The sequence below is a fragment of the Humulus lupulus genome, chromosome 3 (assembly GCF_963169125.1).
Source record: "Humulus lupulus chromosome 3, drHumLupu1.1, whole genome shotgun sequence".
In the NCBI taxonomy this organism is placed as follows: Eukaryota; Viridiplantae; Streptophyta; class Magnoliopsida; order Rosales; family Cannabaceae; genus Humulus; species Humulus lupulus.
The window spans coordinates 254,052,964-254,071,697 of record NC_084795.1 but is presented as its reverse complement, the minus strand read 5'-3'; the positions used below and the strand labels follow the sequence as shown (position 1 = coordinate 254,071,697).

At 37.9% G+C, this 18,734-nt stretch overlaps 1 protein-coding gene across 1 annotated transcript; it reads right to left on the bottom strand.

The window, feature by feature from the left end:
* Positions 1-1,681: 1,681 nt before the first annotated feature.
* Positions 1,682-2,396, bottom strand: LOC133825573 (uncharacterized). Its single transcript, XM_062258497.1, has 2 exons — positions 1,932-2,396; positions 1,682-1,840 (listed from the first exon to the last, which is right to left on the bottom strand). The coding sequence occupies exons 1-2, from the start codon at positions 2,394-2,396 to the stop codon at positions 1,682-1,684; spliced, it is 624 nt and encodes a 207-aa protein (XP_062114481.1).
* Between the last annotated feature and the right edge of the window lie 16,338 nt (positions 2,397-18,734).

Sequence of the window (18,734 nt, the reverse complement as noted above, 5' to 3'; positions counted from 1 at the left end):
CACCATCCATCCCATAGTGTTCTAGGTTTCGAGAAACCCTCCCCCTACAACGAGGCACCATAACTGTCTGACTTGGACCAGTTTTCTATTCTTCTACCACATTCTCATTGATTTACATTGGTATGGGATGAACATTTCCTCTCGATTGCATTTCTTCCAACAATATTTTACTCCGAGGGTTGAAGTTTTTCATGTAGTCATTTTCTAGAAAACTAGCATTTGTGGAAACAAACACTTTCTTGTCAGCTGGACTATAAAACAGACCACCCCGAGTACCTTTAGGATAGCCTACAAACAAGCAAACCTCAATTCGCGATACTAGATTTCCTTCCTTTTTCCTCAGGACATGAGCAGGACACCCTCAAATTCTATAATGGCGTAGACCAGGTTCACATACATTCCATAGTTCTAGAGGCGTTTTGGAGACAACCTTAGATGGTACAACATTTAAAATGTCTTTAGCAGTCTGAATGGCATACCCCTAGAAAGATGGTGATAGAGTTGAATAAGTAATCATTGACCTAACTAGTTCTAACAACGTTCGGTTTCGACGCTCAGCAACACCATTTTTCTGCGGAGTTCCTGGAGTAGTGAGTTGAGATAGAATCCCACACTCAGTAAGATAATCTTGGAACTGATTATCCAAATATTCTCAACCCCTCTCAGATCTCAAGATCTTTAATTTTTTACCTAACTGGTTTTGGGCCATTACTAAGAATTCTTTAAACTTGTCAAAAGTTTCATATTTCCTTTGCATTAGGTAATGACATGAATATCAAGAATAATCATCAATGAAAGTGACAAAATATTCATTACCACCTCTCGCCTCAACATTAATCGGTCCATAGACATTAGTATGAACGAGCCCTATGGTACTTTGGCCCTTTCACCTTTTGCAGAGAATGGAGGCTTGGTCATTTATCCCTCCAGACAAGATTCGCAGATAGGTAAGTTACCCATTGTGAGTTCCTTCAAAGGCCCAGCCTTTGTAAGTCTTTTAATCCTATCATAGTTAATATGACCAAGGCGAAGATGCCAAAGGTATGTCATGTGATCATTATCAATCTTCTGCCGTTTGGTCGTCCTAGGATTAAATACCTTATACAACTCGTGGTTAGGCGTGAGTGATTCATTAGGCCGCAAAATATACAAGCCATTTTCCATACATCCAACACACAATTCACATCCATTAAATGAAATAGATATATTTAAACTTGTGAAAGTAATAGCAAATCGTTGTTGATGTAACAAAGAAACTAAAACTAAATTCCTACTAAAGTTTGGAATAAAACAAATATCATCCAACAACATAAATTTATTTCCAAAATTTAAACGGGCTTGTCCTTTCGCTTTGACCTCCACAGATTCAACATTTCCAACTCTAAGCTTTAAGTCGTCCTCCTTCACCGCTTTCCAATTTCTAAGTAGCTATAAAGAAGTACACACATGATTAGTGGATCCTGAATCAACTATCGAACCAGAAGAATCATCCTCTAAAACACATGCATCCAAGACTAATAAATTATTATTGCCTTGCATTCCAGTTTCCTTGAGGGCGGGGCAATTATGCTTCCAATGCCCCACCTCCTTGCAGTGGAAACATTGTCCTTTAGCCTTCTTGCTAGTTGGCTTTGCTCTAGCAGGGTTTTCAATTGATGGTGCCTTTACAGCTGCTTGCTTCTTAGCCTTCTTTGTCCTTCCTCACCTTTCTTTTCTTGCTCTTTGAGGAAGAGGCAAGGTTAGCCTCACCCTGAGCACGCCTGGTAGTAGCAGCCTTCTTCTCAGGTCCTTTACTCAGTACACCATTTATTCCTTCATACATATGAAGCTCATTCAATAACTGAGTCATTCCATAGTCCAACTTGTTAAAAAAAAAAAGTTCATGGTGAACGTAAGGAAACTAGGTCAAGGTTGATGAGAATGATTCCCACTTGAGTCTTCTCATTTACTATTGCTCCATGCAGCTCAACTTCATGGAAGTATAGCATCATCTTAATAAAATGATCACAAACATGTTGGCCAGGTGCCATCCTACATTTCACATACTTCTTGGTAGCCTTGAAACTAGCTTGTGTTGACTTGTGCCCAAACATTTCTTGGAATTGCTCCATGATGTCGTAAGTATTTTCGACATTCTCCATCTTAGTCCTTAGTGTTTCTAACATGCTAGGTAGCATGTAGGCCTTGGCCTTGTTGTTGGCAGCAATCCAACGATCATGCTTCTCCCTCATGGCCTTCCAGGCGTTCTCTCTGAGAAAATCAGGTTCAGTTTCAATCATCATGAATTTTGAGTTGTCACCGATCAAGACTATGTTGATATTAGACTTCCATTTCATTAAGTCCTTGCCGATTAACAACTCTTTGGATAGAAGAGAGATAATTGGGTTAGAGGTCATAGAGCTACAACTATCAATAAAGTAGAAATCAACGCATTGTTCGACAAACATTCATTAATACAAGTTTTAGAAATAGCATAACATATAAACAATGTTTAAAGATAAGTAAATACTAAAAACTTATCTTTCTACTTCTTAGCTTTTTCTACTAGCCATGAACCTATGTGTCCTAGTAGGCGAGAGTCACAAATATTCACTTAGTCAAACAGAGAAACAACTCAATTAATAAACCGTCCTAGACTTTTATTAATAACCTATTCATTTGATCAAAATAACGAAAACAAATTATTTCTTACTTTATAAGTTTGACCCACGGTTTTGATAATCATATACTTAATTCCTATATTCATCTTAGGGATGAGTCTATAGAAGGTACATCTATAACCATCTATCTTAAGAAATTCAACCACGTTAAGAGTCCAGTGAACACCTTTCGTAGGGAGACGAAATCAAAGCGCCATTAGGCCCCACTAAACCCTATCCTCGTTAAAACAAAGGGTGGAGATGAAATCCAAATTTTAAAAAACTCATTATTTAATTTTTCTAGATTTAATATTTTATTCTTTTGAAAATTACCAACTTGGGTTTGCCAAATTATTAAAATAATCAATAAACCATAGTTTATTATTTTCCCATTAATTCTAAAAATATCCATTCAAAATTAATCCACAAATTATAATGAATTTGTTTCTAATCAATTATTAGGTCCAACTAAAAAGAATAACATAATACAATTAAGTCCAACTTAGGTAAATGGGCCTTAAATATTCGAGCTTGCATGGAGGAGAGTTGAGTTCAGTATGTTGAACCCACTACTACGGCTCCCTGACTTCCACACAAAGCCCAAAAAGACAGGAATTTGAACCTTCATGTTATTAATTGTTATTAAGCCAAATCTAGTAATGCAAAGCAAATGAGCATTCACAAGTGGAGCCAGCCACAAGAGAGGAATTGAAACTTTACATGTTCATTTGATCCCAAATAAAACCTAAAATTTTACGAAAGTTTTATTTGAGTTTTCCCACATTTTTCAAAACAAAAAAATGGGTCATCATTATACTTATATTTAAAGCCCAAATAAAAAAAATAACTTAATAATGATGCTAGATATGTTAATTTTCTTATTAATTGGATGGACCTAACATTAAAACATATATGGCATGTTACACAACTTTATGCATCATTATATTTTTAATTAATTACCATAAAGTTTTTCCCAATTGAAAACTTACTATATAATTAATCAAACATAAAATTAATTTAATTATTATTAAAGAAAATATCTCAATTATTTTAAAATTGGATACTTAGATATTTCTTTAGCACAACAAAAACAAAAAAAAATATGTTAACTAACTTTTTTATTATACATATATATATATATATGATTATTTAAACATATATATGATTATTAAAAAATATATATATATATTTTAATCTCAGTCGTATAAAACAAAAAAAATTAAGATTAATAAAAAAAATTATACACAAACGTGGGGCTGCCTACAAATATATATATATATGTTGACGTAATCCTAACTAGGTTTATATAAATACATATAAATCATTTCATTCATAATTAAAAATGGCAGCCGCCAACTACCAAAAAAAAAATTTGTGAAAATTTTCAATGTGCATTCTACCAAACATCAATTAAGATCTCAAAATGCTTGAAAAATAAAACAACTTAAATTAGCAATATGATACATCAATATTCAAACACATGCATATCAAATTTCATGTACCATCCAATTAAACTTTTAAAATTAAACATGTCAACAAACACATATAATCATGCATTCTTAACATCTAGATCTAGGCAACCAAGGCTCTGAGGCCAATTGTTGGATCTTGGAATTTAAATCTAGATGCATGCTTCCTATTATTTTTCCAAACACATAATAGAAACATACAATAACATGAAATACATATGAACATAATATTCGTAAATTAACATAAACACAAAGATGTAGAAACTTACGAGTACGCATCGGAATTGGAACAACTCACTTCTTCAATCTCTCTAACCCTTGATTCCTTTCTTTAGCATAGTATTATCAATAGATTGAACAAGATCATCAACACAGTCTTCCTCACCAAGCCTTTAATCAACCTAGAACTAGTGTGGGCTGGTTTTCAACACATGAGATAAAGATCTAAAAGAGAAGAAGACATAGTGGCTAAGAAAGGATTAGAGTGTCTAGGTTTTGATTTATCCAATGAATCAACTGAGACTGACTTATGAAACCCTAGATATCATATTCCTTATATAGACAACTTAATGGGCCTTATTTAAATTTAAATTAATTAAAATAATAAACAAAACGATAAAAGCTTTGGGCTCCAACAAATGGACTTGGGGCCAATCTCTTTATTTGGAATTTAAATCCCAATTGTGCCTAAATTCAAAACCTTGTATTTATTTATTTAAATTAATTAATTAAATCCCTATTTGAATTAACTAATTATAATTTGAAACTTGATTTAATTTAATTTATTTATATTGACACCAATTTATCAATATTAATAAATTTATCCAAAGATTCTATTTTATTCTCTAAATTTTCCAAAATTGACCTAGTCAACTTAAAAATATCCTATTTGATAATTAAATCAATTAATTGAGACATTCTAAATGATTTACTCAAAGGTGATGCGGGGAACATGGATCCATGAAATCAAGCTCCAATGTTACTGTGAATTTATTTACGTATAACTTCACCATCTTATTAATTCCTCGTGACTCCACTATAGACTCAGAATTGAACTCTTGAATTCATAGAACGTATTTTCCAAACAATAAATATGTTATCCATTGTTATAACCATTACAGTTAGTCAATTCTCTATCGTTGACTTACTAACGAGCTGGGTGCAAATTATCGTTTTACCCCTCATCAGTATTTTATCCTTTTCTCCCTCTAAGTTTCTTATAAATGATATTTCCGTGAACTTAATCACATAAACGAGATCTCAATCATTTAACATTTTGAACAAAGTAATTAAGGAAATCATATTTTCACTACTCATACAGAAGTTATAGATTTCATATCAATGAATAATACTCCCACTCAATTACACTACTAAATCTTGAAGATGTAAGTATGGGCTAGACCATAGGGTAAGCTAGTAACGAACAAGTCAAAAGATGTAAATAATATAATTAGTAGAATATTATCACTCAAAATTAAGATCGACTTAACCTATGGTCAACGTTGTGACATTGATTAGATTTGATAACAACGATACTTATTTATCAATCAATAATCAATATCGGTCCTGGTCTGATGTAACCTAATACATCCGATCATATCTACTTGGTCAATGCCTTGGACAAGACATCACACCCCGAATGTGTAAGTAGATCATATCGTTGATTTCCTAATTAGTGAAAATCCAATGCACTGATCTAATGTTAGGACTCGTTCTTTTGAACATATAATTACAACTATAATCCACTTTGACCTAGTCACTATAATTCTAACTATCCATATGTTTGAGATTTTATGAATGTTTGTATTAATTTAATAAACATCTAATAAAACAAGCGAACAATGCGATTGAATAAACAAATGATTTCCAATTCTTTTATTGTAATAATAGCATGTTACATAAGAAATATGGTTTTTATTAAGGGCATAAAACCCAACAGTCTCAAGGATAATCAACTAATGGCTAGGGAGTGCTTTATCTCTTCACTGAAAAAAGTAGGAAAGGCAGTCTCTACTGCTCAGCCTGCATAGCCAGAAATGGGACGAGGCCCAAAACAGGGTGCAAGACATAGACTCCCGTTTTGGGGATATTAACAAAGGGGTAGGCCTATTTGAAGAATTAGAAGAAGTCCCGCTTGACCTAGAGCACCCGAACAAGGTTGTCAAGGTGGGGAAGAGGTTGTCCAGGAACTTAAGATCCTCTTTAATCCAGTTCCTCAGGGACAACCAAGATGTTTTCGCTTGGTCTCATGATGATATGGTAGGAATCTTCCCAACCGTTATAAGCCACGCCCTCAACATTGATACAACCTACTTCAAGTCCGTACAGAAGAATATGAGGTTACTTGATAAAGATAGGGCTAAGGAATTGAAGGAGGAGGTGGAGAAGCTTCAGAATAACAATTTCGTTAAGGAAGCTTTCTACCCGGTATGGGTGTCCAACCCTGTATTGGTACCAAAGCCTAATGGCAAATGGAGGGTATGCATAGACTTCATAGACTTAAATAAAGCATGCCCAAAAGATTGTTTCCCACTTCCAAGAATTGACCAGCTAGTCGATGCTACAGTCGGTCATGAGATTTTAACGTTTATGGATGTTTACTTAGGGTACAACCAAAATAGCATGCATCCCCAAAACCAGGAGCACACTAGTTTCCACACATACGTAGGATTATACTGCTACAGGGTCATGACATTCGGCCTCAAAAACACTTGAACCACATATCAATGACTGATAAACTGTATGTTCAAGGATTAGATCGACAGTAACATGGAAGTTTACGTTAATGATATGTTAGTAAAGTCCCAGAAGGTTGGGGGGCACATCGGCGACTTGCAGGAATGTTTCAACATCCTAAAGTAGTACAAGATAAAGTTGAATCCTCTCAAGTGCTTCTTTGGTGTGGGGTCACGCAAGTTTTCAGGGTTTATAGCGAACTTCACAGGAATAGAAGCAAGCCCCAAAAAATAAAAGCTTTGCTCAACATGCACTCACAAGTAGGCTTAAGGACGTGCAAAGCTTGATGGGGCGTATAGCAACACTAAGCAGGTTTGTCTCCAAATCTACTGATAAGTGTATTCCATTTTTCAACATCCTAAGGGGGAGCAATAAATTTGAATGGACTGAGCAGTGCGAACAAGCTTTCCAAGCTTTAAAGCAGCAGCCGACACAACCTCTGATCCTTTTAAAACCTCTTGAAAATGAAGAACTGTGCATATACTTAGCAGAAATGGAGCATACTGTTAGTGTAGTCCTGGTCAGAGAGGAAGATAGAGTCCAACATCCAGTCTATTATGTTAGTAAAAGGCTAATCAAGGCAGAAAGCAGGTATCCTCTAATTGAAAAATCAACTTACTGCCTGCTCTTGTCCTCTAGAAAACTTCGTCCATACTTCCAATCTCATCACACCAAGGTTCTTACCGACAAGCAATTGCGCCAAGTCCTCCAAAAGCCAAACACCTCTAGTCGGCTACTCAAATGGGCAATAGAGCTAGGAAAATATGAGGTCACCTACCAGCCCTGAACATCAATTAAAGTTTAGGCTCTAGTAGACTTTGTAGCTGAGTGTACAGGTGTACCAGAACCGGACAAGCAGATGGTCAAGCAGCCATCAGAGTCTAGATCACAGCCCAGTAGTGACACTGAATAGGGTACCAAGCAAGTATCAGAGTCTAATACCCTGGACAGCTCCGTGGACCACAAATCTGGAAGAAGCATGTCGACGACTCATCTACCGACCGTCTGTCTGGAGCCTATCTTACACTAATAACCCCTGAAGGACAGCGCATCCACTGCGCGCTTCGCTTTGGTTTTAATGCATCTATCAATGAAGTAGAGTATGAGGCATTAATCGTGGGCCTAAAGCTAGAGAAAGAAGTGAAAGCCGAACTTCTAGACATATACAAAAATTTGTAGCTTGTTGTCAACCAAATCCTTGGAGAGTATACGGCCGGGGTTGAAAAAATGATGTCCTACATTAGCAAAATCAAAGATCTGCTTGCCCAGTTCAAGACATACACCATCCAGCATATACCAAGGGAAAAGAATGCCATGGCAAATGCACTGCAGAGACTAGCCAGCAATGCTGTATCAACCTGGTCTCGATTGAGTACCTAGCAAAGCTCAGTATCCGCCTGCTAGAACCAGTCATTCTGATAGACAACACTCCCTCTTGGATGACCCCAATTGCAACTTATCTAAAGCACGATACCCTGCCTAGCAACCGTAACAAATCTAGAAGAATGATGAGAAAAGCTTCTAGGTACTTAATCCTGGATGGTGTTATTTACAGAAGAGGATTTTCAATGCCATTGCTCAGGTGCGCAACTAAAAAGAGTTTGGACAGCTAGTGGAGGACGTGCATAGAGGTTTCTGCGGGAACCATGCTGAGGGGCAGAGTTTGTCCAAAAAGATTCTAAGGCAAGGTTACTTTTGGCCAACCATGAATGAAGATGCCTTTTCATATGTCTAGAAATGTGATAAGTGTTAGAGAATTCCAAGATACCCTGAGCAGCTCCAAATGAGCTTACTTAGATGCAAAGTCTGTGGCCCTTGACCATTTGAAGAATTGACATTATTGGTCAGTTACCGAAAGGAAAGAGGGGACTACAGTATGCAGTGGAAGCAGATGATTATTTCCCCAAGTGGACTGAAGCTGAACCACTGACAACCATCACCTCCAAGAAAGTACTGAGCTTCATGGTGAAAAATATAATCTATAGGATTGATCTACCTCAGAAAATAGTGATCAACAATGGAACCCAGTTTGACAGCCATTTGTTCATTGATTTATGTGCCAAGTATGGCATCACAAAATGCTTCTTAGTAGTCTCACATCCCTAAGCCAATGGTGTAACATCTCGTATCTTGAACACCATTAGTAGTCAGTTGGAGCTGGTGAAGAGTTTTGTGAAATATTATTTTGATAAATAATATTGTGTGAAATTATGTGATTTCGTGAATTTTATAGCCGTTGTGCTAAATTGATAAATAGTTTAGGCCTATGTAAAGAAAATTGGTCTTGTACCGAGGGGCAAACCATAATAACGGAAAAATCTCAAATTAGGTAAAATGAGGAATATTATGGCATAAAAATATTTGGCAACTGGGACTGTATAGTCGAGCTAGTCAATTTCAGAAAAATTGATTGAGGATTTAATTCCTATCTACCGAGCTTAAGAATGGAAATTCTTGCCCGAGCCTCTAAAGGCATTTTGGTCAAATTGAGTTAATTGCCAAAATTATGTGTTATGTGACAAAATTTATTTTTGGTCACATTTACTTTATATTAGCTTTGAGATATTTAAAAACTATAGGGTAAAACTTTGGTTAAATTTGGAGAGTGAAATTACCAAAAGTCCCTTGAGTGCATTAGAAGTGAGTTAAAAGGGGCAAGGGCATTTTAGTCATTTCCAAAGGTGGAGAGAGGGTGTGATGGGCAGCTAGGATATGCCCTAGTGTACTCAAGTTTCTATGACACCTACCCTAGGATGAGTAAGAGGCTACCTCACCCATTGGCTAAACCTCCAATCATTTCCCTCTTACACATCCAATCATTATTTCTTTAAAAAAAAAATTCAAGAATACAAAAAGAACTCTCTCCATTTCTCTCCCCCAAAACTGAAGCTTGGTCTCTCTCTACCCTCCATCGCTACCATTTTCTATCCAAGAGCAAGAGCACTCTCTCCCCATTGAATAAGGAAGAAAACTCAAGAGATATCTAGGCAAGTGTAAGTTTCGAACCCTAGTACACTCTTTTTCTTTCAAACTCAAAATCCTAAGGGGTCTAAAGGGAAGTTGTTCTAAGAAGATCTCAAAGTTTGAAGCTTTCTGGTGATCTAGTGAAAACAAAGGTAAGGATTCTAGAGTTTTTACATTTTTCCATTCGTCTCCATCTTCTAACCTAACACTCTTTTAAAAAAAATCTGCATGTGGAACCTTGGGGCTTGGTTTGAGTGTATAGAACACAAGGAGGAAGTTTGAAAGGCTAAGGGAACCTCATCTCCAAGCTAGAACTATCAAAGGTAGAATTTTTGGTTGGTTCTTGACTATTTTTTGTTTATATTAGTAGATCTGGTTGTATAGACTATTTTATTGGTCTTTGGAGTTTATTTTATGCTTAGGATTAGATTTGTTGATTTTTTTATTTGCATGCATGCATTTGTCTAGGGTTTTTCTAGTTGTGTTTATTTTTGCTAGAATGTGTAAAAATGCATGTTGCCAAGTTTTCGTGGTCTGATTTCTAATAGATTAGATCGTATCTTACTACCTCTTTTGTGGAAATAATTTGCATCGTTTCATATTTCTAGTTGATTACATGAGTTTAGGCTTTGGAAAATTGAAAAAAGGTGTTTTTAAATTTAAGTTAGGAACTTTTTGGCATCTTGATGCAATCTGGAAAATTTCTGGGCAGCATGCACTGCCCAGATTATTTTGAATATTCAATATGTTTTACTAAGCAAAAAGTCATGAAATTTGGTAAACTGTTACTTTAAATATGTATAAGGATCAAAGAAATTTTTTAGAGGAAAATGTACAATGGTTAAAGAGTAATGGTTTTTCAAAGCTTTCCCTAATAATCTGAAAATGAAATTTCTGGGCAGCAACCACTGCCCAGATTGTCGTACATTTTTTAATAGGTTCCTTTATCTTGAAAATTATTAAATTTTGAGAGAAACTAAATTAGATATGGTTAAAGATCCAGCTAGGAGCTAAGGACTCCAAGTAAGTTAGCCTTTCTCTTTCTTGGCTACAACATGAATATACTAGTGTGTGCTTGTAGTTTTTTTTTTGTCATGAAGACCAGGGTACGCTTAATGCCTACCTTTGCAATGCGTATGTATTTTGTGGCTTATTGGTAAGTGAGTTTGGGTTGGAGCTAGAACCTTATTATAATACTGTTTGGATTGGAGCCAGAACATGGTGAAATTATAGTCCGGGTTGGAGCCAGGTCATGGTGAAATTATAGCCCAGGTTGGAACCAAGACATGGTGAAATTATATTCCGGGTTGGAGCCAGGACATGGTGAGATTATAGTCTGGGTTGGAGCCAGGACATGGTGAGATTATAGTCTGTGTTGGAGCCAGGACATGGTAAACTTTTAGTACGGGTTAGAGCTAGGACATGGTAAGATAAATTCACATGGTAATATAGTCTAGGTTGGAGCCAGGATGATAATAGTGAATCTGGGTTGGAGCCAGAATCCTTTGTGTTTATTTGAATTGATTAAGTTGTATAATTATATATCTTGCGTGTTCTAGGATTTTTTGAGTGCAGGTTGATATGATATGTATAAAATGGGTTGTTGGGCGTAACCAATGTGCTTGATTTCTGTATGGATATTATAAAGAATTGTATGATAGGGTTGGAATTTTATCCAATATCCTAATGAACATTAGTGGTATCTACCTTCGGGTAACTCGTTACTAGGTTTAGTATATTTTTGTGGAAGGCTATTCTTACTAAGCGTTTTCTCTTACCTAGTTGTTTCATGTGTTAGGAAAGTGCAAAAGCAAAGTGAAGTAGTGAGCACCAGAGTTTGCTTGTGGATATGTACATGCGGCCCGACCTGGGGAGGTTTTTGATGGAACACCATTTTGAAAAGAAATGTTGGGAGCTTATTATTTCTTTTATGGCATTTGTTTTGATTTAACTCTATAAAAGAGCAGTTGTCATTTGTTTTGCTAAAACTAAAAGTGTGCGCACACGATCTTTTTAAAAGTTTTTTTATTTGGATTTTCATTACAATGAATTAAAGTAAAAGTTTAGATTTCTGCATGTTTTGGTCTTGTATGTTTTGAGGGTTGTTACAAATGGTCAGGTCGATGCAGTTAACAAGACTCTTAATGACACTCTCAAGAAGCGTTTAGAAGAGGCTAAACAAAACTGGCCTAAAAGATTTCCTGAAGTACTTTGGACATACAGGACTACCAAATGAACAGCCACTGGTGATACCCTTTTTCACTCACATATGGATATAAAGTAATATTTCCAGTAAAGGTGACTCCACCATCTCACTGGCATACACCATATGACCAAGATCGTAACCACCAGCTGCTGGTCGAGTACTTAGAGCAGATTGAAGAAAGACGCGAAAAGTCCACATGCTCCTGGCTGCCCACCCGTAAAAAGTCGCTTGGTACTTCAACTCCAGCAAAAAACGCAAGTTCAATGTGGGTGATTTAGTCCTGCGAAGAATATTCCCAGAATTTCAAGATGCCACAGCATGAGTATTAGGTTCGAACTAGGAAGGCCCCTACCGGGTTGCAGAGATACTACCACTCGACACGTACAAGCTAGCATGGTACGAAAAAGATCTCCAACTAGCACATGTCCCACGTTACTGCAACGGGGAGCACCTGAGGAATTACTACCAATAAGATCATTCTTAAGTGGTCGTTAACTGATTGGTACAGCCACGAATTGCCCCTTAGCTATATTAGTTATGCACATAGGCACAGTTTGCCCATCTATTGTAATAATTAATATCTATGAATGTAAGCTATGGTAGTGGTGACGCAACTTGTATGATTAATTTTAAATCAACAAGACACGATTCTTGTCCATTTTTTACAAGTCTTATTTTTACAATGATTATCTTTCTAACTAGAGATTTGTTTCACGGATTGTCAGCAGTGTATGAAACCTTTGTAGGTTTTGGCAAACCCAAGTGGTCCCGGACAGGTTAGTACGAGCAACTCTGGTCAGTTTGCAAGTGACCAAGAGGATAACCCAAGAGTTATAAATCCTGCTCGGCCACTTGGGGGGGAACCATAGTCATTCATGGAGAAACATAGGAAAAAGAGTGTAATTAAAAGGACTAAGAAACATTAATTTTCATTGATGTTAAAGTGTTTGAGCGTTGTTTGGCATGTGCCAAGCAACAAAAGTAGCCATAAAAAAATTCTTGTAGATAGGGTTGAACAATTTTTTTCTACAACCCATTCGAAAGAATTGAACAACTCTGATTTATAGAGCCGCACAACTCCAAAGATAGTATATACCAAGCAGCAATATAAAATAAGGTACAGGCATATATACAGTCAAAACAAAAGCATTTCAAATGTATATGTCAAGTGCTCGAGATTAAAGGTTGCCTAGCTCAACCATGCTATCTTCACAAAAATAAAAGGATGCTCGAGATTAAAGCTTGCCCGGCTCAACCATTTTTTTTTATGCAAAAAGAAAATAAATGCTAGAAATGTTAAGTGCTTCAATGGTCTTGAGGCTAGATGGTTGGTTGGTCTTGAGGTTGGTCGGCAGAGATAGAGGTGTCAGCTGAATCATTTTGACCGGAGGACATAGCAGTTTCCTTGGGGCTGATATATTAATATGCTCCCCCACATTATCTTGCTCAAAGACAGAGAAAGTCGGATCTTGGACAACGGGAAACTGGTCAAAAGACGTAGTCTAGGCCTTGACTTGTTCTGACTTAGTACGGTACTGCATGAGCTCATCAAAGTCCTCTCCCAGATAGCCGTTATCCACCCCTTTGTTGCGCACCCAGAAGTGGTAGAAGGTACTCATGCCAAAAGCCTCGTAGGTCATGGCATCAGCAGCCCTTACAGCTTTTTCGGCATTGAGGGCCTCCTCCAGGTCTTATTTTTCTTTCTGGACGGTCGTCCCCTCTTCAGCATTGTTTAGGGTTATTTGCTTGAGTTTCCCCACCCTTGTCTCCAGCCAGTTAACATAACTCCCTTTGCTCAGCGACAATTTTGAGATCTTATTTCTCTGTAGAAATTTGCTCGGCAATCTTTATCAGATACTTTATCTACTAGGGTGTGCCTTTAGCATCTTTGATCAACTATTCATTCTGGGCCTTCAGGGAGGCATTCTCTTTAGATTCCTTCAACAAACTGCCCACCTTCTTGTTCACCATGTTGACCTGGTGGTGAATATAACTAAGTGCCAAGAAACCCTGCAACATTAAAGGAAGGAAGTCAGAAAAATTAACAGAGAGGAGAAATTAACAAAGCACTAAGAAAATAAAGTATTGACCCTAACGACATCCTGAAGACCATTCCTGGTAATGTTCTCCAGAGATCTTGTGCCCAAGTCAGCCATGAGTTTTTCCTGAGAAGCAGGTACTTTCTTCACATGCGCCTGATGGATTGCCAGGGCTTTCTTCAAAGGTTCATTGGGCTCCTCCGTAGGATCCTCAACGTCACCCTCTTGAACCTGGCTTGGAGTAGGAGGCTCTGTCGTAGAAGCAACAGAGATGGGCTCCTTGGTAGGGGTTGCCTTGCCTTTTCCATGGCCAATTTTGCCTAAAGGAGTTTGTCCCCCCCACTTTTTCCAGATGGGTGTGCACCTTCTTGAATGTGGGGGTCTTTTCGGGGATCTAATCTGCCTGCTCAGTGGTCTCAGCAGGGATATCATTTTTTTGGCACTTGGTTGAAGGAGTCTCACCGCCAGAACTACCAGCTTGTCTCTGAGAAAACTTCTTAAAGAAACAGATGACATATTTGTAAAACAAAGCAAGTGGTTAGAAAGTAGACCGAGCAAGGGCAAAGTATGTAGAAATAAACAGCAAATTATAAATAAGTGCAAAAATGGGTGGTGTCAGATCACCCTCTTCCAATCCCTATGAGCAACCACTAGCCCCAAACAGGTATCCTCATTACTATTTGATGAGTAAAGATCCATACGCTTAACCAAGATCTCTTTCCCCTTTTCGTGTTGGGGGGCAATATCAGCTTGAGGGGCAGTCTGCTCAGTGGTATCTCTGATATAAATTCCATCTAAACTCCTGGTGCGAGGTGCAACTCAGGGTCTGGCCAGAGGTACAATGGAGATTTTCTATTTCTTGCTAGGTGGCGCTTGGCTGGGCAGTTGCTTACTTGGCAGTTCTTTTCTAGGTGACAATTTGTTGGGCGACTGTTTGTTGGGTGTGCTGCCATTACCCTTTGCCTTAGGGTTAGGATAAAGCCCAGCACCAACAAGCCTCTCCTCAATGATCAAGGGGACCAGGTCTTTGTGGCTTGGTTCTACAGCGGCCAGCTTCTGAGCCCGTTTCTCCATTTCTTTAGTAGGCGTTGCACAACTAAAATGACCATTGCGCTGAAAAGAAAGATGGTTGGCAGCAATGTTTGTGGTGACAAAGTACTGGCTAGCATACTCCCTAACCTTAGAAATGGCTTCGGTATTGGCTAGATAGATGTTTGAATCGCTATGGCTAAAATAGAAATACCCTGAGCGGCCCTGGCGGGGGCTGGACTTTAGATTAAACAGATAGTTTACTTCATGCATAGAAGGCACCAGACAACCCTTGGATTTGTACAAGACGTACAGAGAAGATAGAAACCTAATACCTTTAGGACTAATCTGAGTAGGGCAAATCCCAAAATAGTCTGCCACACTTCGAAAGTATGGCAGGAGGGGCAGAGTGGCACCAACAGTAATGTGGTACCTGCCCCAAGTGCAAAACCCAAATTTGGGATTCTCTGCCCCCCTGCTAGGTGGTGGACTTGAGAATCGTGGAAATTTTAAGTTTGAAATGCTCCTTGATGTTATTCAGTTGCTTATCGGAGATGGTACTTGCAGGAGCTACGTATAGGGGGGTTCTGTGGCATATTCTAGCCCAGAGTCTTCCTCCTGGTCAGATCTGGTTGGTCCTTTGTTAGTGGGCGATGCTTCTTGATTTCCAGCGAGAGTGGCACTGCGAGCCATGTGGAATTTTGTGCATCGTCCGCACTAGCAGTATTCTTTGTACGAGCCATAGTCACCAGCAAGCAAAGGGGACTTTTAAGGCTGGTTGGTTCCATCCCACGGTGATTGTTGCGACAGGTCAATGTCAATCCCGTGATCACCTCCCAAACAGTCTGCGCGTACAAGAAAAAGGGGGAAAGGAAGAGGTGAGAGCACTGAACAATGTTGGTCAATGTATACGTCTTGTACCGACCAGTATGACATGAAGAACAGTGAGAAGCATCGAACAACAAATAAAGCAGATCAGGAGCAAGAAATAACGAGGAAACGAAAAGAAAAAATTTAAATTTCAAGAATTGTTCATCGTGTTCTTCAAGAACACCGAACACAAATCAGTCAAAAAAGGCATCGTGAGGCAGATTTTCAAGAAATCAAAGGCTAATATGAGCGACACATGCCTAGAACTACCCAAAACATTCATTCAAACTCAAATTCAAGCGACATGCATATACAACCCAAAGATCTTCTCAATAAACCACTCACAGTTTCAGTCAAGAACCCAGAAAAAGAAAAAAAAATTCTCTCACAACACAACGCCAAGTCAAATAGAGAAATTTTAAAACTTACTTGTTGCAAGAATGTAGCACTAGGAACGTGCTCGTGGTGTGAAGACCATGGGCCGCATAAGTCTAGGCACAGGCTGTCTCTTGAATGAACTGATATGAGAAGGTTTAGGGTTTTGACCCTGGTTTGCGTGAAGTGAAGAAGAAGATGAAAAAGAAAGAAAGGGTGGGGCACCCATATTTATAGGCAAAGAGAAGCGACCTTTTTCCTGAAAAAATTTAATGCACCCGTCCACTCAGCAGTCTCTTCAATTGTTGCCAGTATGCCTCCTCATGCACTTCAGCAATAAACTTTGGCCTCCCATCCGCCTTTCTCTCCAATCACATCCTCTCAACTGCCGCACACGTCAGCCCACTTCTTGAAAGTTGCACAACCGTCAGTGCAGTCAGGTAATTATGGCACTTTATGGTTACAATAAAGAGGCGAGAATGAGTAAAGTGTCATTTTTTTTTTGGAAATTTGGTGAAACACTAAAGCAACTAATTGGGTCATGCATAGTGCCACGTGGTAGGGGCAGATGGTATGTCCTTAAAAAGCAAGTTTCCATGCTGCCTTTGCACCATTGCAAACTTGGGGGGAAAATATTATCCCAAAATTTGACATATCTGACGTGGCACTGAGCTTGGACACGTGGAATAGACTAGGTAGACCCCCCGATAGGCTAGTCGGTGTATACCTACGGGGTATATGACAAGTTATTGCTCGACGGGATAAGCAGTTTACAGAATGTAAACACTTGTCCCAAGACCCACACCAAGGCATAACATTGAGTCTCCTATAAGGGGTTCTTGGTGAGGAAAATTGTTAAGCAAATGGCAATGAAAGATGTTCAGGAAGCCTATGTCCATGATGGCTACACCCTTCCCAATCTTGAGGGGAAGTCCTTCTAACATTGCTTACAACCAGAAGCTCAGCTGCTCGATATGATGGATAGCCAAATCTGGTCGGCGAGAATAGGTTACACTCACCGTTAGCAGTCCGCAAGAATCGTCCAACCACCCGCCGAGGATGCTTTACAACTTTGAAGACTCAGTCAAGTCTCCTAACGAATAGGATTGTAACTACCTACAAGAATAATGGGTTATTTCCACCATTAGTTATGCCCGTGTGCAGCCCTTGGGCTAACAGAGCATTATAAATACAAACCCTTCACCGCAGTAAAGGGGGTTCACAAACTTGCCTACCGAGCATTGTTTAGAAACATACCAAACAACTTATTTTTATACCTAGTAGTGATTCTACCTTATTGTGTTATCTTTTATACATATAAATCCACTTGTAATCCCTTTTAATCTTATGTAAACCTTCAAGATTAATACAAATCTAAGAGGTAGTAGGTCATTGCCAATTCTTGGGGTTGAACCTCTATAAATCTGGTGTTCTTTATTATTTATTGGTCATTATTATTAGGTTTTTGGCTCATTTATTGTTCTACTGAAAGCTCTCGAATTAATTATTTTTACTTCGTGTCAGTTGATTAAAAAATGAGTCAACATCATAATACTAGTGAACCATACTTACAGTATTTAATCGAAAGATTCCACATAACTTTGTTTTACCGCGAACAATTTAAATTTGTTCCCTACAATACCAATACAAGATTGTAGTCACAATAACGAATTTGAGAATTTTATGATATTCATATAGTATTATTCGAATAATAAAAATAACAAAACAATATATGCAAAAATTCATTTTAATTATTTATTTCATAAAACATTGTTCAAAACATATGCTTTAAAGGGCACTAATTCCAACAATAACAATTAAATCCATTTATTTATTACAATTAAAAATATTGCCCATTACAAATGCTTTGAGGGCACTATTCCCAACACCCCCACACTTTTAAGTATTTGGAAGAAGGTAGCCTACCTTTCCAAAGCTTATAGGGCGTCTTTTATTCTTTCTTTTTGGGAATCTTTTTTAACAGATAGTTAGCAGACAAAATGGCTTCACCCCACATGTTCTGTGGTAATCAAGAACTTATTAACATAGCATTCATCTTGTCCTTTAGAGTGCGAATTTTCCGTTCTGCCACTCCATTGGATTGTGGAGAATAAGGTGGTGTGACCTTGTGAATGATTACGTGTTGTGCATAGAATTCATCAAAAGGTTGTACGCATTCACCACCACTGTCACTTCTTATTAAGTTATTTTTCAACCTCTTACTTATAGAGAGTAAATTTCTCTATAGCTTCATCCATGCTTTTCAGAAAGTATACATAAAAATACTTTGTACAATCATCAGTGAAAGTAATAAAGTACTTGTTACATCCTCTTGTTTGAGAAAACTTTAAATCACAAATGTCACTATGAATTAAATCAAGGGGTTCAGTGTTTCTTTCAACTATTT